We start from the raw sequence: 25,195 nt of genomic DNA, 5'->3' as shown, positions 1-25,195 counted from the left end.
TCTTCATCAATTGAAAGGTCTTGCATCTGTGGCATGATGAGTTTCCATTCGTGGCAGCAGTAGCTCTCCACCTCCGTTGGCATCACTGGGCGCTTCGAACAAGTGCACCACCATTTGTCGGTCACCCTGTGTCTCACAGCTGCAGCTGTGGCTCCAACTTCAGCTGGGACCACTTCTCTGTCCCAAAAAAAAACAAAAAACAAAAACCCCGTGTGGCTACCACGGTTAGATGGATGTCTCGAGACTTTCACTATTAGAATGATAAATGATTCCAAGAGTCTTTAGCTTCAAATAGTAAGCCAACCTAAACTATTTGAGCCCCTCAGGATAGAAGAAGACTCACAGTAGCAAAGTGAACAAAGGTCAAAGGTTCCAGGGAGTACAGAGCTCCATATTGACATGATTAACCATCTCATATCTCATATTTTCCCCATATTTTATTTTCAATTCATTAAGTGTTGTATATAGTCACCCATAATCAACGCATCTCCTGTTTGTTTTAAGGTTCATGTCTGTAAATGTACAATCACAGGTTGTGTTGTATTCTTTCTTTACGTAATGTCTGTCCAACCAAACGAGAATTCACGAACGTAGCGAGATATGAGACTGATTCTTAATTGAAATATGAATTTAACATACCAGAATCGTAAGATTCTGTGTCTTTCCTTTTTTAAGGTGGTGCCCTACATCCGAGGTTGAATAAGGTTTATTGAGATAGTGAGTACTTCTGGTAAATCCTTATATTTTATCAAGTAACGCTAGAGTCTGCACGGTCTACACAGCACGCAGTGATACGAAGGGAGAGAAAATAGTGCCAAGCGATTGTGAGGTCTTGTGAGAAAATGTTCATAAATGATATTGCTAGTATGGGAAGTCATACAGCTTCATGTCAAAAGAGGCGAACTATCCCTTTAAGGAACTGATGCATAATTTGAGGAGAAGGAATTAAAATTTTTCTGCAAATTCACAAAAAGTCAAGGGAGCCAAACTGAAATTAAATAAGTATGATCTCTCCTGTCAGTTCCTGTTCTAACTCTTTTAGTTGTGTTTTAGCTGAAGCTTTTTGAGAGAGTTGCTGAGTCATCATGATAATAATGAATTCAAACAGCCCAGCCCAGGAGTTACAAAAATGGAAATTATGCGCCCCACCCCCCACCCCCCCATGGCCATAGCTGCATGCTTTTGTTGTTATGTATATTTTGTTGTAAAAAACAGACCTGGCAGATGGATGCATTAAAAGGTTTCCACCATATGCTACCTTTTAAAAAACGTGTAATTATTTCGGATGTCAATAGATATTTTCAGTTGCAAATATGCTCTATGTATCTAAGGGTAGTCTCCAAGAGGCTGGGTTGTTCAATGAGGTCTGAGGTGATATTTTAAGAGGAGCCACAACAGCACACATTTTTGCATATTGTAATACACACACTGAACCACCTTTGAGTACCACATTAGGGATATGAGCCTTAACTTTGGTTTTTAAAGTGGCCTGCACTCAGCTAATCAGCAGGGATAAGAAATATCTTTGTTGGGGACGGAGCAATCAGGGTAACTGATAAGTGCCAGCTACGGCGGGAAATCTCCTTAATTAAATTTAGACTCTTCAGCTCTTTCACTGAAGTATAAAGTGACTGAGATGCTTCTGATCTCCATGGTGACTGCAAGATGTTGGTCTGAATTTGCAGAGGAGATGGAGAGCGGGGCATTTCATTTTCTGATGGCACTGGATAGCACTATCTGGGTTTCAGCAAAGGCCTTGGGTCCCCCCTTGTGTGTTTCTATGAGCACTTGTGGAAATGCAATGAAGCACTCATCCGAAGCACTCTCAGTTTTCATACTAAATTATGGTAATGCGAGATGAATTATTCTACAATGAACCCAATCAATTTCAAGAAAATATTTTGCTATTCAATCTTTTCTTGTTTCCAGAGTTGTTTTTCAGAACACAAGTACACACAGTTTCATCTCTGCATTGATTTATTTTTTCCAACAACTTAAGATATGTTTGAAACACTGTGTATTAGAAGCAACTTGTACAATATTTGCACTAGAAAAAGCTACGAAATAAGACATTAACACTGCAAAAGAAGCATGGAAGTGAAGTAAAGTATCAGCACAACTGCTTTAAACACTTTACTGAAGTCAGTTGGACAACAAACTAGTATCTGAACAGCCCAGTCATCAGATTTTTTCTGCATACCACAGATACATTCAATCTAATGGTTTCTGAATAAAAATACATTTTTGTATCAGATACATATTCATGATCAATGGATGGGAGCAGTTGAAAATATTTATATAGATACAAAGTAAATGATTGTGTCAGCAGCTAAAATCACAGAGATGGAGAATTGAGATGGGGCTGTTATTCATCTAATATCAAATTAACGCACCTCTGTCAGTCTGCTAATGTGACTACAGCAGTGCACATTTCTGCCATGTTGAAATTAGCCACTGTTACATGTACAGTCGAGTCGAGCTACAGTTCCAGTAAACATGCAAGGGAACGGAAGAATTATTTACCTTAATCTCTTAGCTTCCCATTTAGTGTCAGTGTTTAGTCCAAAATACAAGACCAAAAACATCACTGCACAGACGTTTTTAAGTTACTTGAATGGCGATTTTCCCAGTTGACGCTGCAGTTATAAAATCAGGATTTCATTAGAGCAGATCGACAGTCTGGGAATGCTTTAAGTGACCGTGAGTTGACACGGTGCAGTAGTGAGCTGATTTTTATGTGTTTAACCGTCTGACTAAAGAAACATAAGAAACGTAAGAAAAATATGTGAATGAGAGCAGATTTATTTGGAATTTCGCTGCATTAATATACACTAAGCAAATCATTTTGTATGTGTTGCTACTTTACAAATGAGAGGAATGAGGGAGCTGACTAAACAATGATAACAGGAACAATCAGTTATATAAATAAATCAGTAACATTGATTTTATGACAGTCCGTAGGTATTCTGAGCCTCACAGCTTTCCCTATCGTTCTCTCCACATTGCCACTCTCCTTAGAAACTATTTCAAACAGCAAAATCTAAACAATTAAACTACTTTATTTAATACAACATGACAAATCAGTATTCAATGACAAATTACTAAACAATACTTGGGCTTAGCTATGAAAAATACTGACAGATGATCACAGCAAACATTCATGGAATAACTCATGGAAGCAAAAACAATTTTAGCACAGAATTATCCAGAAGAGACATTTCACACTATTTATGTACAGATGTTTTCGTTTTCTGTAAAGGAATACACTACATGTGCTGACCATAGAAAAAAAATACGAAAAAAAGGAGAGAACAGATCATGTCCTTTTTTCTAAAATAATGTCATAAATATATCATAGTTTCAAAAGCTCCAACATGTCCAGTAACTCAAAAACTCAGGCTTTCATCTCCTCTGATTAGCTCTACTTCCTAATCAAATTGAAGTCAGGTTGTTTGACTGTGCTCATTAGCAGTGGTTCATTGTGTATCCTCGCCAAGGTTGTTCACTGGGTGAAAGAGATTGAACTATGGGGTTGCATAAAATGTCATCATAAGAACAGAAAGAAGTTTTTAGAATGTAAATGCTGGCTGGCTAATCAAGAATAGAGACAAGGAAGGAGCCAATTATTTGTCATCTAAAATAACTCAATCTCAAAAATTTCAAACTGGTTCAGCGATACTTTAAATTTGTATCAGACATTCTTTACTTTGTGACATTTTCTCAACCACAGTACATTTTTGGTTGCCACACATTCTTGGTACTTCACATAACCTCACTTAACAAAAATAATGCAATATCCCTTTAAAGCAAGCCATAAAGTTTTTCAAACCCAAGCAGTCTTTGATTAGGTTTAGGCATTCAAAACTATTAAAAGCAGTCGACTTTTCACCTTTTAGAAATGGTTTCTTTTGTGATACTTTAAAAATAGCTACTGTGAAACTCTTATAATGTATATACTGTTTTAATTTTCAGATACACAAAAAGTGTGCATGGAAAAGACAATAGTTGTTTCCGAGGACACAAATTTCAAGATCTTATTTTGAAATTCTGTGAGACTGTTTTGCAGCCAGATTGGAGAGAACGCATTCGTATTTTCCATGTATTTTTTACTCAACTTATTTTGTGTTGCATTGGTATAGACCCCCGTTGTATGAGTTAGTGAACTAACCAAATCAAGGGAGTGCAACATGTGTACTCTGAAAGTCTCTCCAAAAAGTCTCTGAAAAAGCCTCTGGCGGATCCATAATGCTGCAGGCAGAGTCCTACATTGCAGTTGAATGTCATCATGAAGTGAGAACCTGGGTGGACAGTGAACCTATATGTAGTCAAGTAGTGTTTCTCCATATAGAGAGTGGGAAATTAATGTGAAAAACATAGTTATGGTGAAAAAAATGTACAAATCTGCAAAACACAATAAGTTCTTGTCACGAGACTAGGTTGAAAGTTTTGGTGAAGATTTGGCATGGTGAACGTGCTTGGATAATTTGGGAAACATTTTTATATTACTTTTTATTCTTATATATTTGCTGATAGTGAAGGTCAGAGGGTAACCGGGAGCTACACAGAAATCATTGCAGAAACGAGGGCATTGTTTGATGATAGTGATTGAAAGTGATGAAATATTTTGAAATGAATTTTTTTCTGGAACTAAAACTTTTTGAAAATAGACAAAATCTTCTCATTTTGACCTGCTGTGCATTAGTCTTACCTGTCTGTGATCTAACTTTGTCAATGCACGTCCTTGCTATTCTCATTTGCAATATATTTCTGTACATTCTGTCCTGAAAAAACTTGAGATTACAAAAATACAGGCAGATGAAAGATACTTTGAATACGCTTCTCTGAAGCACAGAGGGTATATAAGCTACAGTGTACTTCACATTAGCAATTCAATTTTAAGAAAATATGCTGAAATCTTGCTGCACATAGACGAGACAATATTTATTGTCTCCATTCCAGCCTCTGTGGGGAAGTCGACAGTCAGTCCATAGGCAATTTTCTCAAGATGACTACAGAGAGGAAATCAATTTCCAAGTATTGAAGTGTTGTTTTTGCTTTCCTTTTTTTTCAAACCACATTTAATAAAAGCATAAAGGCGAAATATCAATATCCAAAGTGAAAAGAAAGCATACAGAATTACAAACACACATCATGATCATTTTTACTGTGACTTCAGCGAAATTTGTTCAAATGCAAAAGCTTTATAATATCTACAAATTTACATTTGTTGACATTTTTTTCTCTTTCTTTTACCAAATTCATTTATATTTACTTTTCATGGCTTTGATGTTCTTCATCTGTTCCACATTATTAACCATAATGCGTCAAGAAGTCAACTAAATAATCAAAGTTAAGTTTTAAGCAGTAAACCGAGAATGTGCCTGCCAACAGTAGTATTCACTGACAGGTTAACATTCTCAAAGGATTTTTCTCATCGATTCTTCCTGGGCTTAACACAATCTATGAAAGTCAAGTGGTTTAGCAGTCCATAGAAATCCAAGCATCAGTGCTATGACGAACACTTAATCCTTCATTTCTCTTTCAGCAGAGTTGATTTTACCCATTTCCCCTAAAGAAGATTGACTAAATCTAAATACAAACTGTTGTGCAACAAACTATGAAGTAAATCATCCTCCAGCCATCAGTGGGTATCACTTGTGTGGTTTTGATCTGTAAGGTCTATCTGTTTTGTGTTAATATTAAAGATTCAGGTGAAAGGATTTCTCTCTGAAGACGATTTTTCTCCATTCTCTCATCTCTCATCTAATCTGAATGCACATTGGTTGGTGTTTACTTTCTAAATGAAGAACTCCTCTTCTCTTAATCTGAACTAGGAGCTGTAAACTGCGTGCTTCATAATCGTTCCTTAATCAGTAATTGTTTTAACAATATGTCAGGAAAATGAGCATCTTGACTCTGTTGAATCTTTTCTTGCAAAGATTTCTTAAAACTCTGTGGTAGTAATTAGAGTAGCCTCCGACTGCAGATCTTGATGGATCCTTCTCAAGTGAGAGCTGCCGGGGACCCTTACCATGCCTAGTCATGTGGGCTTCTTCCCTGCTTCTGTTGGTGCGCAGACCGACACCGGCTCCCTGGTGGTGTTGCGGCCACTGGTCAGACTGTTTTGCTCCACATGGGTCTGACAGGGGAGGCAGAAGTCCCTGAAGCATCGCTTAAAATTTTCATCCAGAAAAGCATAGAGGACAGGGTTTAGGCTGCTGTTGGTGTAGCCCAAGGCGATGCAAAGGTGCCAACTAGCAATTACAAAGGGATTCCTGGTGTCAATCTCCACCATGGTCCTTACAATGATAAATATGTGGATGGGGGTCCAGCAGATGATGAAGGCTGCCACTACCACAAGGACCATGCGAGTGATTCGACGCATGTTCCGGTCTTTCTCCTTTGAGCCTGAGAGCAGACGAACACTTTTCAGACGCATGATCATAAGACCATAACATATGGTGATGACCATTACAGGGACCACAAAAGCAAAGAGAAAAACGCAGATCTTCGTCACAGTGTCCCAGTACCAGTCAGGATCAGGAAACTTCAGCATGCATGTTGTTTTACCTGGAGGAGAGGGGAAGTAGAGTTTGAAATAGTAAGGTAATGTAGATTTAATGTACGAAACAGGAGATATACAACAACTACACTGAAGCTGCTGTTTTCTAAATTCTTTAAAAATTTATATTTTGTGAATGAAATCTTTTGCTTGAATATTACTGTGCTCCCTTTACACCTCTAAAAACTTATTTCAATAACATGTATCTGCAGTATAATTAAATTGAGAGGAAGACAGTTCATGCCTGTTACCTGGCAGGTAGATCTGAGATAGCTGTGTGTGTCTCAGATTTCACCAGTGGAAACTGACTCTTGGTTCATGAAATGCTGTTGAAAGAAGTGAAGAAATGCCTGCTAGATATAATTTAGATAAACTCTTCTCTCCAGCTCCAGATTCAAACTCCTTGATAAGACATGGGATTTCTTGAGGGTGAGCAGCACTATGAAGGTGTTGGGATATTAATGACTCCCTGGCTAGCTACTTCACAACTGGAATTTGTCTTGGTAGACGAAATGTTCACCTTTTGGGAACTGCAGAGAGGTTTACCTATAGTGTGCATGTATACATCCCACAGTAGTGTAGATTATTTGGTCACAGAATATTGTTTACTGGAAAACTTTGATATTCATGTTGGCAATGACTAGAAAAGCTGGAAAAAAATGTGTCTAGGAGGAACAGCTAGGCCTACTGAAACATGAATGGTGAGCTTTTGTTAAACTTTTGTGTATATCAGTCAATAATAAACATAAGAGTTCATGAGGGTACTTAATATCAGACTAGCTTGGGCAAAAGGACAATGATAAACTTTTTGGGGATTTCACTTGATCTCAGGCCATATGTTCTTAAGATTTATGGAGAAGAGCTTTCAAGTATTCACCATATGGTGATGCGTTGGATCAATGTGGAGGAAACTACCTGCATGATTTCAATTCCCACCTTAAAGTTTGATTGATATCCCACAGATTTTAGGGTATATGGGGTCTGAATTGGACTGGCGACCTATCCTGGGTGTACCCTGCCTCTAGCCCGATGACCGCTGGGATAGGCGGTTGGGTCGCGACCCAACCGACGGATTAAGCGTGTATAGAAAATGGATGGATGGGCTCTGAATTGTGGAAGTAGCTGCATGTTGCTGTAGTCTTAAGCTTGTTTTTCCTGTCATGGTGTCAAGCCAATTTCCTGTGAGTGGATGCAAGCAATAACAGAGACTCTCAGGCTGAAGAAGAAGGCTGTCCAAGCCTGGCTAGCCTGGCAGTGACTGCACAAGCAAAGGATAAGGCTGAATGGTCTAAAAAAATGACCTCAATCATCTTTTCCTAAGCTATTTTACTTGACCTTGTTGGAGAATGTGAAGCTGCAAGGAATAGTGGGACAATTCTTTCTTTCTTTATTTCTTTCTTTCTTTCTTTCTTTCTTTCTTTCTTTCTTTCTTTCTTTCATAAATGACTATCCAGTGTTTCCTATGTTCCTATGATATTTACAGGATTCATAAAAGCTCTTTATCATGGCTGCTAGTTAAGTACGTGAGAGACCTTCCTAAGCAAAAAAAAAGATAATTCAACCAGACCCATCTGTGCCATGGGAGAAGTCTGCAGTGGCCATGGAGGGTAACTATTGATAAAAGAGTGCATTGGGGTACTCCTAAACCCGTGGAACTTGCCAGCCATGTTAAAGCTAGAGCTGGAGACTGAAGGAGCATTAATGAGGTTGTCAAGATCAAAATATAAATAAATAAATAAATTCAGCAACACAGGGTTGATGAGATTAGCCTTAAATTACTCACACCTGTGCAACATTGCATGGACTTAGGACCTGAGGTTGGAGTTGAGACCAACCTTCCATGATGAGACCTGCTCCTTCGATTCTTTTTTTGCCTACAGTGTTACAACTTTGACAATAGATGAATAATTATGCTTGAAGGTAGAGCCCTGTGAGGCTATGTCTCTTCGGTGCTTAATACATGCAACCTCTGCTGATATAAAAACTCTAAATGATTAATGATCAAGCACTTGTGGAAGACAGGTAACAATTGTACAGTAACAATTAGATTTTAGTTAACACCAGACGAAAAAATGGTGGATGAAAAACAATCTCACCACTATCTGTCACTTTGGTCACAGCCATAACCATAATGGGCACACCAATTGCAGAGGACAAGACCCAGATAAGGATGTTGATTATCTTAGCCTTGACCGGCGTCCGAAACCCCAGCGCCTTGACTGGATGGCACACGGCAATGTAGCGATCCACACTCATCATAGTGAGGGTGAAGATACTTGTAAACATATTGTAGTAGTCAATGGCAAGAATGAGCTTGCACAGGACTTCCCCAAAAGGCCAGTTGTTCATGAGGTATTTTGCGCTCTGGAAAGGCAGCGTGCTGGTGGCCAGGGCATCAGCAAGAGCCAAGTTGAAGATGTAGATGTTTGTGGCCGTCTTCATTTTGGTGTATCTAGTTGTGAAAAGAGGGTATAGAAAAGACGTAAGTTAGAAATTATTGATAATAATGATAATGATAACAACAACAACACTAATAATGACAAAAGTAGAAATAAGAGGAGTACGGTATGGAATTTGGTAACAGAGTATAGAGATTTGGAAGTGGTGGGTTCGACCAGAAATATACTTGCTTTTAATTACAGATAAGTGTGTTTGGTTGACTTTTATTCTGCATTTGTTTGGAGCATTTGTGCATGTCCTCAAAAATTCACGCTTTGGTTTGCAAGCTGCAAAATGCAGATGACTGCCAGGGACAGTGAAGATTCAAATTTGACCAGATGTAAGGTCATAGGGTCGGCAGTGGTAAAATTGGCAGGAAGTTTCGAAGACAAGCTTGTCGAGAAAGTCTGGTATTACCTGCATCTTCACAATGAATCTTTGTCACTGCACAGTGACAAATATGCTTGTGAAAATTGCTAGCAAGAGTTCAATACCATTTTGGAAACATCTGTGCATAGAGGTGATTCAGTGGGAATGGTGTAGATGGCATATTTTTCCCAGACTGAGTCATCAGGTGTGCCCCCTGGTGGAATCCTCTGGTAACAGGCAGAGTACACATGCAAGTAGGTAAGTAATTACACTCACACTGGAGCAAGTTACTTATGTAAATGTAGGATGAAAAAGAAAGTATATTCCTTGTCTTAAGGTTAGAGACCTTATTAATCGCTACACAGCACCTTTTTATGACTGATGAGATTTATATTTTTTTATTCATACATCTAGAGTGTTGAGGTTTGCACTTCTAATGCTAGATTCTCATAAACTTGAGATAAATTAAATAATGGTTATCAGCAGTGAATGGTTACGTTTGGTACCAATGTATGTATAAGTAAGTTATTTCTCTTGGGGGGTTTCAGAGATTTTTAGCCATGCATACAAACCAACTCTGATGTACAACAAATAACTTTGAATGAGGATAAATACTAGATTGCATAACAGCCAATGCTTCTAATATTTAAAAAGGAAAATATTAAGAACAAAAACCCATTAGCATGAGTTAATATGTAACAAGTAGGAAGTAAGAACAGCCAAATTTACTATTTGTTTGATAATTAATTTAATTTTGAGGAACCAATTTTGTTTGAATGGCAGCACTCTTTTTTGTTAAATGCTTCATGGTCTTTAATTGTTAGAGGAACACCGTTCACAGGAGTCTCCCAGTCAGTTTCAAAAGACAGTGAGAACATAAGACCAAAGTAACAAGAAAACAATTAAAGCTTGCTATAAGTGATAAGATTACTGTTAAGTCCCTTTCAGACATGCACTGCTTTATACTAATCCGACAGCAACTGAACAAGTCTGTGTCATTTTTGAATGAGCTCCCGGATGCTTTTTAACCCTGTAACAATTTACACCAGTAATCTTACTGTCAGACCCAATAACATTTGCGGTAATATCTCTGTCGACACAGTTTAAGTTTGAACAGTTGCAAAGAAAGTCATCAGATTTGCTGATGAATGAATAAACAGATAATTAACAGCACCGCCCAAAATGTCCTTTTCCAGCTGACAGCAGTATTATCTTCATGCACAAACACAGGAGAGTGATGGCAGTAGAGACAGGTGTCCACAGGTGAAATGAAAGCTAATGCTTTTCCTGAACCGATAACCCAACTCGTCTATGTAAATACTTAAAAATACAAATAAGAATATTATTACAGTTCTTTTTAACCTCCAACTGTTCATAAACATGTAGAAAAGCAATATGTGTAGCTGATCCTATCCACCAATGCTACATTTTATACAACCACAGCAAACTTGCAGTCCAATATGAAATGTCAATATAACATCCTCACTCTTGTAATGTCTGTTCCTGTACGAGTTGCAAATACCACAAGGACTCCGTGGTCCTCTCTGGCACTTGTGAAGGCATGGCTATTAAAATTATTAAAAACTATTTTGTAGGTATCTTACGTTTCTTTTGAGAAACATTGGAGCTCTTATTTGCATTTTAAGCCCCTTTCACACTGCCGAATAACCCGCGTTTAATTCGCGAATTTAGCGTGTCCGCTGTTGTGTTCACACTGCCGACCCGGGCTGCCGCGTCAACTCGACTCGCCTTTCGACCCGCGTCGGACCCTCGTCTTTTTGCCGAGCCGAGTTTGATGTGAACACAATCGACGCGGGTCGGACGTGGGCGTGGCGTGACGTGAGGAGTTTAAAAGACAGAATGGACAGCTGATTCAGAACAACAGCGACAGGTGAGGACAAGTTTTACTCTGTTTTAGCCTACATCAAATTCGAGACATTTTTTAATATGGCCAACTGGGGAGACAAGGAGGTCCGCGAGCTCCTCAGCCACCGAGCAGAGGACGTTATTTTCCGCCATATTTCGGGGAGGGTGAAGGATGGACATCTGCTGGAAGGGCTGGCGAGAAAGATGGGAGAGCTCGGTTTCCCACGCAGCAAGACGCACCGTAAAGTAACATCTCCATGAACTGCATTGCAAAAACGAGTTCTCAAGGTGTCCCGCCATCGTTTGTTTGAAAAATTTGATGCAGACAGGTGTATTTCACCCTACCTCCGGCGCATGGCTTGTGACTACGTCATTGTACACGCCCAGCATTTTATGTGTTTCGTGTGACGCTCTGCCACTAGGCAACTCCCCCTGAACTCGGCTTCAGGCGACACGGGTCACCCTGACACGCCAAGCGTTCACATTGCTCGACGCGGGTCGAAGGTGCAATTTGGACCCGCTAAGGTAGCGGGTCGCAGTGTGAAAGGGGCTTTAGTTTATAGACTCTGTATGCCAAACTAACTGTTAGCGGCTACTATTAGCATTTGTCCTTTTTATTTAAGTCAAATTGCTTTACCTCACAAAAGATCTTCATCTTCAATTCATACTAAATAAGTAAAAGTGGCTGTCAATTCATATTGTACGTGTTAAGTCTGTTATACACCTAACCATCAACCAGCCATCAGGAATGTCTGGAGTCTCAACGAATGGCTGTCTCTCTATCCAAAAAAAGGACTTTCCTTTCCCCCTACTTTGTGCAGTTTTTTCTTATTTGTCTTCTCTACCTCTTCCTGTCCTCCTTCATGACAAAAACTCATTCTCAACACCACTCCAAAAGCAATGTACTGACTAGTCATACCCTTGAACTAAATTTCAATGCCAAGCAAACGATAATAGTATGATAATAAAAAAAACAGTCCTCTGTTCTGATCATTTCTAATTGATATATTCCTCCGTTTCTCTTGTTGATTACCATAGACCACTGACTCCTTCTGCACCAGCGAGTTTTGCCTTGTGCAGTCATAGATGGTCTTAGCAGGAAGTTGGAAGCAGTGTGTTCCACTGCTATTTTCTTTCCAGTGTCAACAGTGTCACCTTGTCCAACAGTAGATGACTAGTTATAAACATTGCATTTTATGTTTGTTCCAGTGTCTGTATCAGTCGCTGCTCACATCAAAGGAGAACTGTGAGCTTTTGATAGTTGCTTGATGGCTACACAGAACAATGTAAATGTAGTGATGCATACTAACACTTCTTGCCTGTTATGAGATTCACTGACTTGCGATGCCATCAGTCACACAGTTGATAGCAAAAATGTTGTTTACATTTGGATCTCAGGCTGTTTGAAACTGTGGATTCAGTAACTAAAACAAAACAAAAAAATGTTGAATGTGGGGAGAGGATTACATTCTTCAAGTCACTTTTAGAAGTAAGCTTAGTTTAGAATAAATCACTTTCCCCTTCAATTAATCAAAAAAGTCCCACATGCACCTTGGCTAAACTATGTTTCTCCCTGCATTCAAGGGCATGTGTTTTTGGATCACAGCTTTATAACACCCAATGTCATTGATGTGCAAATGGTGGAACTGAAACCATTGGAAGGGGAAGTGAAAATAATTTATTTATCTATTTGCTGTAGGCTCTGTTTGTACACTGGCTTCAGAGGTAATAAAGAACTGAGGAAAAGGCTGGTGTTGCTCTCTCAGTCCTACATTCATGCTACCATGCAGGTATTTGTTTTATAAGGAATAAAAGAAAATTGGCATGAAGTTGGGTAAAATTGAGACTGTGATGCTCATTTATGTTTTTTCTGTCATTTTTTTTCAGGACTTTGGGCACAATCCTCTTTACAGGTGACTGAGATTATGATTTCATTTCACACCAAGCACTGACGCTTGGTTATGTATGAAAAACTTGTCACTTGGAATAGCAATCGTGCCATTTAAAAGAAAATAATAATAATATTGCCCTCCTGATATTGTCAGAGCTCCAAGCTCATCTATTTAATCAACCAGTGAACTCAAACTTCCCATGACAATCAAGGGAAGAAATGATAATACCTCCTCCATTTTCTCAGTTTTGTTTATACTTTGCATCCTTGACGTCTCCTCTTCACTCAGCTCAGTTGGAAAGCTCAGTCAGCTGCTCTGAGCAAAGTAATAGAGTTATAAGCAGATATTATTTTAGAAGCACAGCATCCAAAAATGTTTAAAAGTTATTATTTATTCTTTTTAAATCAGTGTTTTTACAGAAAAAAGCTCAGTGGAAAATCACAAAATGACCAGAGCTACTGCAGCAGGCTGCCACTAGTGCTGAATAATTTTACAATTCTAGAATTGATAGATTATTATCATGATTGTCAGGATACTTCGTACTCATGGTTTGGACCACAGGAGTCTTTGAACCCAGTTTTCACTTTGATTTTAACTACAAACTCCATCTTTCGCCCCAGTGGCAGCTGGGGTGGGCTCCAGCCCCTGCGACCCTGATTTAGATTAAAGCGATACAATGTAACTTCTCAAAAAGCCCACTATGGAGCTCCCCCTACAGGCTTGGATGTAATGTACGGTTACACTGTCGCAAATACAACACCCTTTCGCTTTCACGTTTCACATTGGTTGACGAACCGGCGAGGAGTCAGAAGGTGCAAGCTATGTCGACCGGGAAGGTAAGAGTAATCAAATGTACCTGGGAGCGTGAGAGGGGTCTATTTGTTTTTGCGGTAGGTGTGCCAGAAAGCAAGTCGAAGTACTTCCGCTCAGCTTCCGGGCCGGTCCAGCAAAGTTTCATTGCGCAGTTTTTCCAACTCAGACCCCCGAAGGGCATAAGAGACAGGTCAATCGTAATATTAAAACTCATTCTAGCTGCACATTTTTTTTCAAGCTGTTATTTTAAGGTAGAAATGTTACATAGTATTGCTTTAAGCAAGTATAGAAAATGAATAGATGGATGTCATTTACACACCTGTATAGTTTCATGACTTCTTGTTCATCCTGATAGAGTGCCTTTGACAACAGTTTATCAACAGCCAATCATTGTTTGAATGCTATCATTCTAATCCAAACTAACCACAGTGGGAGCTCTGTGCTTGACACACAATAGAGCTCAAAAAATTATTTCTAGGTGAGCCAAAAATTAAACTAAATACATGAACAAATTCTATAGTTGTTTTGGTAAAAAAAATAAAATAAAATCATTGTAGAGCTTGAAGAAACTTGTTTTTTTTCTCCATCATTACAAAAACCAGTAAATAAAATCTGCTCACTCACTGTAGAAGTATGGTTGATGCAGAAGTACCATGAAGGGCAGTATGATATCACTTGGCACTGGCTCTGTGGTCATATTATAGTCCTTTAAAAAAAAAACCTCAATGCTTCCTCATGAATACGCTTAAGTCATTATGGTGTCATTAGCTAGATTTACTCTAATGAGAGTGCTGGTGGCCTTGCTGAAAAGAATTCCAAGTTTCAATCAGGTTTCAAGTATCTCCCTCTGACTGAATTATCTTGACCAAACATGGTCACTTCTGTCTCTGAAAAGACCAAGATGACATCAGTCAAATACTGAACTTAAGGCTTCAAAACAGCAGTTTAGAAAACAGTGGATGATGTTACAGTGCCTGAGTTTACTTCTGATATACAGTTTATGTCCCTATCAAATAGGAGTTGTTGCCTGAGCTGTAAACTGTGCTACATTATGTAATGGTTCAGAGTCCGTTTGTGTATGTATGCATGTGTCATTTTCCTGAAAAGAACTGTATAGCTAGCTAGTGTTAGTTAAAACATCAGTGCTGTTTTAATAGTTTGGAACCAGTTGAGTGGTTTGCCAATTAGATCAACTATTTCCTTTAAACAACCAGGAAAGGTTTTAGTCCAGGGTATTGAAATTAACAACGAGCTGCAGCTTTGTTGGGCAGCAAGATACAAGGGAAGGCATGTGCGTACTTGTAGGGTTGTTCTTCCCTGGAATTTAGAAGTATTTAATTAAAAATGAAGATTTGTGTAAGATGGTTGCTTTTTTTTTTTTATAAATAAACCCAGACAGTTTTAAGCAAGTTTATGTCATTGCTGTCAAATGCCTAAAAAGGTGGGGGTGCTGCACTGCTGGGGGAAAAGCTGCCTGTGTAGCTTTACAGGGGACACAAACAGCATTCGATTATACTGTACCGTAAAATTTAAAATAAGATCAAGGTTTTTTTTTATTTCATTTTCATCGATAAATTGTATAGAACAATACTGACCCAAAGTTGTTCTACAAATATCTTTTATCATTAATGCTAGACACAAGTGATGCTATGATTTTTTTTTTTAGATAAAAACGGAAACTTTTAGAACAGCTGAATAGTTTGGGCTCACAGGAGTATGATGCTGCAGCACCTGCCAAATCAATCCTGGTCTCATCATGAAATGGTAACTAGGCACGATCAACAAGTTTTTGTAAACTTTTAAAGACAAGATATTTTTAAAACCCAGCAGGACCTCAGATGTCATTTATTCTTATAGTTTCTTTGGTGCCCATAGCACTTTTGTGTCTTTTGTAATGGGGCAAAAAGAGAATTCTGACATGACCATGTTTATCAGAGGATGTATTTCATGACAGGACATAATATTTTCATATTCCCAATGAAGGAATTTTAAAGCCTGAACCTAACCATGTTGTTCATGTGCCTAATCTTAAACAACAGCTCAAAGTAAAAAAAAAGAAGCAACAATTGAAAACAAACCAAGTTTAAAGGAAAAGCATATGGTGAAAAGTAATTTATTACTTTGAAGGAACTCGTGGAAGAACTCGTGCTTGACAGCTGTACGTAACTCCACTGCGGTACCCTTCAGCCTCCTACTAGAAAACTTTTGCTTGTTCTACGTGATAAACACTTTTTTGTGACTGATTCACAAAATACAATGAGACTTTTTCTATATCTAAGAAATAATTTTAATGTCCATGTACATGATGTAGGAAAAACAGTGCCGTCCCATAACACAAATTAATATATTGCTTTTTAAGACAATCTATTGATTTTTATTCATTTTAGTTTTGTTCTCTATTTCTTTGTTTTAGTGTTGCCTTTGTCATTTGGATTTCTATGTTCAGTATTCTTGTTTGGCAAATTTCAATGTTTATTCTAAAAACTTCCATGCTTTTATGTACATTCTGTTTAATTTCTATTCCTGTGCTTGTTTCATAACTGGATTCACTTACTGTTTGCCACTCACCTGTGTAAGTCACCTCTTCTCTCAGTGTATATAGACTACCAGATTTCTTTTGTTCCCTACCACATTTTTTCTCTCCTATCTGCCTCTTGTTCGTAAGCTTGCATTACGGTCCATCAACTTCTGCGCACCAAGGAGACTGTGCAAGCTTTTACAGTTAAGAACAAATTAGCATAATGTATCATATTGAAGGGTTTCATTAAAGCAGCTCTGGTATTAATCAGCCACAGTGGCAGATTAATAAGAGGCATTTTTAATTTATTGGGGAATTAATAATTGAAGAGCTGAAACAGAGGTCTCTGTCCAGTGTTAACCCTTTTGGACCAGTGTGAAAATAGTGCTAGTTATGCAATTTTGCTAGTGTTAGGTTTCAAACCTTCTAAGATCCAGTGCAAGAGAGCCACTGTGGAGTCATGAAGCAGATAGGCGACATTAAAACATTGAAAGGAGTGAAAACTGAGATGAATGCTGGCCGTGTTACCTTTACACTGCTGCCTCAATGTCACATTCATAATTATTCTCGGTTTTTAATTCCTTTCCTTACAAATTAAACAAACCAAATGCTCAAATAGCTGTTTTTTTAAAAGTGCAAATCATAAAAGTCTAAATAATGCCACTTCCTTCTCCTTGTTTTTTTTTTTTTGTTTTTATTAATATTCTAAAGTAATATGACTTTCAAATATGGCTATATTTATCCAAATTACAGATGCCAAGCTGCTTGTAGCCCAATATTTGAAAGATGACTTTAATGTCATGCTTTTTTATAATGCCACATAGATCTGTCACACCGCGGTGAGGTCTTGTTTTGTTTTGGTGTTTTTGTCTCATTATTTCCTGTTTTATTTTGATAGGTAACTGTCCTCTCGTTTCAGGTCACTTGCCCTTCCTGTGTCTCCAGTCTGATTGTCTTCCCTGATTCCTAATTGTGTCCACCCGTTCCCTTTTCCCCCTGTGTTCATTTAGTCTGCGTCTCCCTTTGTCTTGTGCCAGTCTGTCGTCTTTGCTGCCATAGACCTAGTATCGTTAATGCCCTGCTTGACTCACGTTTTGATGAAGTCTGAATCCTTTAGCCTCATTGCGAGTGATTTTGGTTTGTAATTTTCATAGTTTAGTTTCTAAGTTTTGCTAGTTTCATAGCCGTTTTTGTTGCCTCCCTAGAAGTGATTTTTGTTTTGGATTTATAATAAAGTCTGCCTTTCTGCCAACTCTCCGCATCTGAGTCCCCTCTTATGTCCAAGCCTGACAAGATCAAACAAATTACTTCCAATTAGTGCTAGCTATCTCACTGTCTATGCCTGACAAGTAATATGCTACACAGTAGGTGGAAGATAATAGATATCGACATGAATTCTTTCCAGGAAAATCTGCAGTCAATAGTTCCTTTATTTGCTCCTGTATGAGCACAGCAAGCTCATATCAGCATTTGAAAAATTGCACGTATTCAGAAATATGAACCGAGAGAAAAAAAATTTCACTCATGAACATTTCCACCATTTTATGTCAGTTTCTGGGCTCCACAGCAATTTAAATTCAGTTCCAGAAAAATAACAATTTCTAATCTGCAACTCTGCATTATGTTTTGTTGTTGGTCCTGTTGACACCGAAGTCAGCTAGGACTCGCTGGTGTTTGCTGCGCTGAAGGCCACACACTTACATGGTGAAATAAGTGCTGCGGGGTGAGATGGAACACAAGCAGTGGGACAGTGCGGTCATGTTTACTAAACCAACACGTTTCTACTGGCAACAGCTACAATATTTTCAGCCAGAGTTCTCAGTGTGGAAAATACATCTTGGAAGATTTATTTTGAGCTTTATTTTTTTAAACAATAATAATCCCCAGTGTGGCTAAATATGTACTAAACGAGTACTGAGTAAGTTCTTATTTAACATGTGTAGCAGCAGAAAGGTGGAGGGGCAGACTGCTGGAAGATAAGAGGGGTTTTGTACAGCTGATTTATCATCATGAAAGAGTAGATCATCCCTGGAGATGTGTGTGTCAGCCTCTCCTTTGACAATTACACTGAGAACTCGCAATATGGCAGCAGCCAAGTGCCCAATCCACACTCTGAATGACCCAATCCAAATCCAAAACTTATGAGGCTTTGATTTACTCATACACAGCCTGAGGAAAAGAAATTTTAAAAAAAGAAAATCATTCCCAGCATCTATAATGAACACTAACAGTAAAACAATCCAAATATTATTCTTGACTTGACTAAATCAATAATATGATGCAGTTTATTCAATTCTTTGGTAAATATTTAAACCAGTCATTCACCACAATTACAGACGACCAAATACATTGTTTACTTTTAATGATGTGATATATATATATAATTTCTGTTTTTGGTAAATTAATTATTTTGTCTTTGATATTATTCCCATAGATTCCCATAGCAAACAACCACTTCTAATTTCTTTAAACTCTGATATGTGATGGAAAACTTTACTGTCCCGTCAAAATATTAACAATTGTTAGCCGACATCATTGACTCGGCAGCACACCGGCTCAGTTCTGCACCATTTCTCACCATACAAGTAATTCTCTGATGGATGTTTCTCCTTTTTCTTTCCTTGTTCTTTGACACCCACCAGGCTCATGATCACAAGCCTGTGATTGTGTTGTATTTTTTAAACCTCGTATTTCTTAGTGTTAAACTCATCCTAGTTTGGCTGCTCTCCCCCATTGTTATATCACTACCATCTCGTCTTTTTTATTGGAAGTGTACACAACTCTGATACAAAGGAAACACAGTTTTCATGGTGCAAATATACGTGGTTTTTGTTGTTGTTTCTGTTTTTTTAAAAACTAGTTCTCAGTACATGTCCCTACACTCTTTGTCACTGGATGTTAACTTGCGAGATGCACTTTAAACTATATTGTCCCTCTAGAGGGGGAAAAAGCCAAATGGCACAAATGTTTCAAATGACTAATTTCCTCCCTCTGGTTTTCCTTGTCTGATTAACATTTGATTCCAAATATAATAACTCTGATGTCATGTAAGGGGAAATATAAGCAGATGCAAGGAATGTTTAGAACTAGCTTCAGCTTCCAAACTTTCTAAGAACTTGCTTAGTGCCAATTTGTTTCTGGACTGGTAATCAACATTTCCACCCTTTATTTACTGTCATTTCAATACTATCTATTTGCCAATCATTTCATGTAACCAAACTATATATTTTGATGCCAGTTGTGTTTTTTCAGTGAGCAAAACAACATGTCAGTAATTTTATCACGACTTGACTGTGATTAACTCAACTGTGAACAGCTTGTGCCGTCAGTCCTACACATGCCCAGTGGGAACAGAATACACGAATGTGGTTGTAATTTGTTCACATTTCAAAGCTGAGTGAACTGAATGTGGAACTTTATTAATAAATGGATTACAGGTTCATTACAGGAATACCACAAGATGATAGGCAGCAGTTGAACATCTAAATGATTCAAATGAGCAAAAAAGCATTTGGTTTCGAGCCTATTTTTTGGTCTCAGATGCCATCATTTATTGCAACCACAATAAATCAGCCTAAGCCATTTTTCACTTTGGGGATTAATAGTCTGATAAATCCACCGTACATCACAGAAAGTTTTGGAAACAACCAGAAGTAATGAATGATGATAAGTGTTGGTGTCTGTCTAACTTCTGTTCCATGTTGAAATATCTTTCATAAGCTTCTTTCTCTCCGAGTTTACGGATGTTCCATTGAGATTGATTTTCTGTCCAAGATGTTGTTCTCATCAGTAACAAGTCCTCTCTCTCTCTCTCACAGAAAGACTAATGCCTCTGCACAGCTAGACTCGCTGCTTTTAACCAGATATAATTCATCTCTCTTGTTTCCTCCCTCGCTACCCTCTTCTTTTGTGTGTCGTGTTCTGTTGGATGGAAATACTGAGTACTGTTTTCTGAATTTCTCTGTGTTTTTTTGGCTTCTTTACATCAAAATTATCCAAAAAGCTGTTAAGTCTTTGTGTTTTTGTCTCTCTGTACACATTTTACCCTCCTTGTCATGTTTGTTGGCTGAAAGACTGCTGTCTTACTGCCTGTCTCACTATCTGCTGGTTTTGGAGTATTGTAAATGTATTCCACACGCTGCTTTGATTTGCCAGAGAGCAGAAGTAATTAATACATTGGGTGAGACTGTGGGAGCACATAAACAGAGAGTTAAAGATTAGTGGTTAATTAATATGATGAGTAAAGAGCAGTAGATCCACTGCAAAATGTAAAAGCTGGTTAATACCAGACAGGCATACAGGTTGGAAATGTTAGGAAACAAGTGTTGGTGTAGGTGTATTTCGTTTTTGTACGACTCTTGGACACAATTGTGCTGCAGGCATTCACTAATGGAAGAAACGTCCATCTAACACTGAATATTCTCACCTTTTAAAGAAAAAATATTATGCCCTTTTTTCACAAGTTGACAAAATTTCCTGAGGTGTTAAATATTAAATATCTGTGACATGCTTCAGTCAAAATAGCCCAGATATACATAACAAAATCTCCCTTTTTTTCAACCGTCGATGTTCACAGCAGCATGTCTTAGGTGGTGGAGTCACCGTTCGACCCCCCTCCTTTCCTCCCTTCCTCAGGGTGCATCTTGTTTGATAATCATCCTACAGCTTCGAGCTACAATGCAAACGTATATTTGGACAGAAATTGCTCTCAATCATCCCTTGTTATTACTGTGTGACAGAGAATCCAGTAAACAGTCAGAGTTCAGACTAAAATATACCAAATTGTTAGGGAAATACTTGATAAGCAATTTTTATTCTCATTACATTTTTCTTATCTGCAGTCCGACCAGAGATAGTTCAACTCAATGTCATCACATAACAATAAATACGTACACTGGTCCTCTGTGCATAGTTTCTTTTTCCACAACCAATGCTCAAATTGTACAATCACTGCATCTTCATACCTGTTCCTACATGATGATGTCCACTTTTCACAACTCGTTAGTGTTTAGTTGGCCATAATGGCTTATACAGAGGAAAGTGGGGATAGTGGGAGTAGGGGTCCGAATTGAGAACTGTTTCCGTTTGAGGACTGGTTCCAAATTTTCCAAAGTAATGAATTTGTAAGCCTCTGAGCTTATCAATTCCTTTATCAATGCTGGCAGGTGCTGCGAAAATGAACACTGAAAATCAAATCAACAACGTCATACATGTGCGCCTATGCTCTGTAAAATAATTGAGTCATCGCAGAGTGGAAGAAGCGGTCCAAAGCATGTCTACGTTTCACAGAGAGAGGGGACAACAGCTCCAGTTCTAATTTGGAAAAAATTATCATTTCACCATGCAACACATTAAACTATCTCTCTTCACAAGATGCAGTTCCAGAAGAGTCATGATTTTATGCTCTTTGTATGTGTAACAAAAGTGCTACTGTTGCTGTTTATTAACGGAGAAGGTCATTTTTAACCAATTTTAAATATACCGCATCATCAGATCAGAACACATTTTTAATGTCCCACTTTAAAATTCTACAACAATTTTCAGGGCATTTGAAAATATTGGGTGCATTGCTCTGTTCTGTCACTGCAAGAGAGGACAGTCAGGAGTACATATCACAACCAAATGAAAAACACTTTCTCCCTGCATGTTTTTTGATAGTGGGGGTTCTTCCTCCTGTTCTCCTTTATAAAAGCGTGGACAGCTGACATCTCTGTGAGCTCAAGGTGAGCTGAGTGAGTCAGAATGAGGATCAGAGACTGACTCTCCACTGCCCTTCCACGTACACACACACACACACACACGCACACACACACACACACACACACACTTATCTTGGAGCAAAGACCACAATCATCTTTGGTATACAACTCAGATATTGCTCCATCACCGAAATATTGGGATGCAAAGACTTAACTCTACTGCCGGCACAATTAAGCAAACATACCAGCTATAATTGTTTCTTCTGAGAATAAAAATTAAAACCCACTGATGGAAAATCACGACAACATGATGCAGGTTACTATGAAACAAGCCAAAGCGACCTGAAAGCTTTTTATTCAATCTTTCCACAAAATAATCAACACAATTACCAGTTTTTGAGCAAATAATTGTACAAAACTAAATATATTTAACAGCAACAGACCCCCCAGCTATATTTGTTTCCTCTGAGAGTAAAAATGAAAATTTAGACCTTTGTACTGACTCATTATTTCATTTATTTCCCAATAAAATGTAACCATTTTTGTTACCATTTTTGCGCTCATCACTTCTTTACGTTTATATACAATTGATACAAAAGGACAAAAAGTTTACCTCACCACCCCGTACATGACGAGGACGTTGCCCAGCAGTCCCACCACGCAAATGACAGAGTAGAGCGCGGTGATGGATACGGCTATGATCATCCCCCGGGCGCTCCTCGCCGGGCTCTGCCGCTCGGTGTAGTTCTGCAGTCTGTCGCCCGTCGGGTCACTCTCCTGCTCCGGGAAGGTAACATTGAAGGGGATGACTGAGTAAAGGTCTGAGAGGGAGAGCTGAGCTCCGGCGACCGTGTAGGGCTCCATGCTGCTGTCCACTTTGCCCGCGGTGCTGAAAACTTGTCCGCACAGTTAAACGAGTGGCGCTAACTGTTTGACTCGAGGCTGGGGAAGGAAAAGGAGGAGTGGAAGTGTGCTGAAGCAGAAAGTGTTTGATTCAATTTGGAGGAGAATGTGGCCCCTTGGCAGCGTTCAGTTGTGTGTGTGTCTGCTGGAGCCGTGTGTGCACCTCTTATACTCGCCTCTATCCCCTCCTCACAGCTCGCAGCAGTGCGCAACGTCAGGGCTGCGCTTCAACATGATCATGGGAGTCCATGAAACGGCAAGGCGATATGTGAAGGCAAGTAAAACAAACCAAAAAAAGAATGCAAAAATCTGTCGCCCAGTAGTAAAGAGCAAGCCTATGACACTGGAACATTATTAGAACCATGTTGTCCTCAACTTTACCTGTAAAATGATTGAGGAAGATGTGAACACTGTGCACCTATTAGCCAATTGAATGTTTCTGTCTCCAAACCGCAGGCAAAGCAAGGCATCTTTATTTGTATAGCGCATTTCATACCACAGGCAACTCAATGGGCTTTTACATAAAGACAAGGCATTTAAAAGAACAGAAAAACAAGCAATTTAAAGAGAAGAAAAAAAAATAGAAGAAAAATTAAAACACAGTTTAAAGCAATCAAAGAAGAGGGGGAAAAGAAAAATATAAACCATAAGCACACCGAAAGAGAAATGTTTTTAACCTGGATTTAAAAGTGCTTACAGTTGGGGCTGATTTCAGTTCTGCTGGTAGTTTGTTCCAGTTGTTTGCAGCATAACAGCTAAAAGCTGCTTCACCGGGTCTAGTTTGAACTCTGGGCTCCACTATCTGACCTGAGTCAGCAGATCTCAGAGCTCTACTGGGTTTATACTCAGCTAGCATGTCATTCATGTATTCTGGACCTAAACCATTCCGTGATTTGTAGACGAGTAGCAGAACTTTAAAATCTATTCTGTATCGGACCGGGAGCCCATGTAAAGACTTGAGAACTGGGGTGATGTGATCTGATCTCTTTGTTCTGGTTAAAACTCGGGCTGCAGCGTTCTGAATGAGCTGCAGCTGTTTGAGACTCTTTTGGGAGAGTCCAGTCAGAAGACCGTTACAGTAGTCCAGTCTGCTGGAGATGAAAGCATGAATCAGCTTCTCCTGATCTGTTTGGGACATGAAACCCTTAATTCTGGATATGTTCTTAAGTTGATAAAAGGCTGATTTGGTGACTGATCTGATATGATTGTTGAAGGTCAGGTCTGAGTCTATCAGCACGCCGAGGTTCCGTACACAGAGACAGTGACTCAAGGTGTTTACTGACAGCAAACCTCTAATCAAAGAACAAATCAAACCTCCTGTCTTCTTATTTCTTAGGGGCATCACTTTCAGATGCTCTTGTCAGGTACTGATTAGTCGTCAAACTGTTTTATCTTTACATTTTTTTTGGATGGAACTAAAGACATGGAAACTAACTCCTGTATTTCCTAATTGAGCTTTATTTACTTAATCAGCTTAGGTTAAAAAAAAACAGGCCTGTCTCTAATTTAGGCCTGGTTTTCAAAGCAAAATCTGGAATGTTGCATGTAAACACTTGCATCTCGTTTTACATACAAGTGTTCACATATATGTGTGAGTTGACCACAAGTCATTTCACTTTTAAGGAAGGCCATTACTTTGAAGTGCATCTTGGTGGCACCGTGTGCCAGAAAGTTGAGTAAACAATGTAGCAAGAAGGCAAATAAACTTGATAAACTGTGACTACACAGTCAATACTCCTTGTAAAATATACCCAAAAATGCCTTATCAAATTGAATGCCGTCCTTGATTGAGTTGGATAGAAACTCCTATTCTTACCATGACTTTTATTAGAAAAGATATGCAAACATACTACATGCAACAGCTTTCCTGACTGATAACAACAACATGTTTAAAAGAGCATGGTGATTTCATTGAAATGACCTAATAGCGGTATAAACTAAACTTTTCCATGCACATAGTGGCAGTTTTTCTTCTAACCCCACCTCTAACCATTATAGGCAGTGACGGACTGGGGTAAAAAAAACGGCCCTAGCATTTTGCGCCCACAAGCGGCCCCGTAGACCAGCATTTGCCAACAGCCGCCCCCCCCCTTCACCACATGACGCATACTACAGTGGAAACCGCTTATAGTGA

General features: G+C 38.8%; 1 protein-coding gene across 1 annotated transcript; it reads right to left on the bottom strand.

Moving 5' to 3' along the window:
* Positions 1–1,974: 1,974 nt before the first annotated feature.
* oprd1a (opioid receptor, delta 1a) lies at positions 1,975–23,357 on the bottom strand. Its single transcript, XM_075449975.1, has 3 exons — positions 22,772–23,357; positions 8,659–9,014; positions 1,975–6,570 (listed from the first exon to the last, which is right to left on the bottom strand). Exons 1-3 carry the CDS (start codon positions 23,020–23,022, stop codon positions 6,041–6,043), a joined length of 1,137 nt encoding a protein of 378 aa, XP_075306090.1. The 5' UTR covers positions 23,023–23,357; the 3' UTR covers positions 1,975–6,040.
* Between the last annotated feature and the right edge of the window lie 1,838 nt (positions 23,358–25,195).

Source organism: Odontesthes bonariensis, chromosome 18 (genome assembly GCF_027942865.1).
Source record: "Odontesthes bonariensis isolate fOdoBon6 chromosome 18, fOdoBon6.hap1, whole genome shotgun sequence".
In the NCBI taxonomy this organism is placed as follows: domain Eukaryota; kingdom Metazoa; phylum Chordata; class Actinopteri; order Atheriniformes; family Atherinopsidae; genus Odontesthes; species Odontesthes bonariensis.
This window is presented reverse-complemented; position numbering and strand designations above follow the sequence as displayed.

What these genes read in the sequence shown, in the direction of transcription:
- oprd1a (XM_075449975.1), bottom strand. Translation starts at nt 23,022, where the DNA reads ATGGAGCCCTACACGGTCGCCGGAGCTCAGCTCTCCCTCTCAGACCTT. An exon ending in GTCATGTACGGGGTGGTGAG is followed by an intron (nt 9,015 to 22,771) that starts GTAAACTTTTTG and finishes TTTCACAACTAG; the next exon opens with ATACACCAAAATGAAGACGG. An exon ending in GACCAAAGTGACAGATAGTG is followed by an intron (nt 6,571 to 8,658) that starts GTGAGATTGTTT and finishes CCTCTCCTCCAG; the next exon opens with GTAAAACAACATGCATGCTG.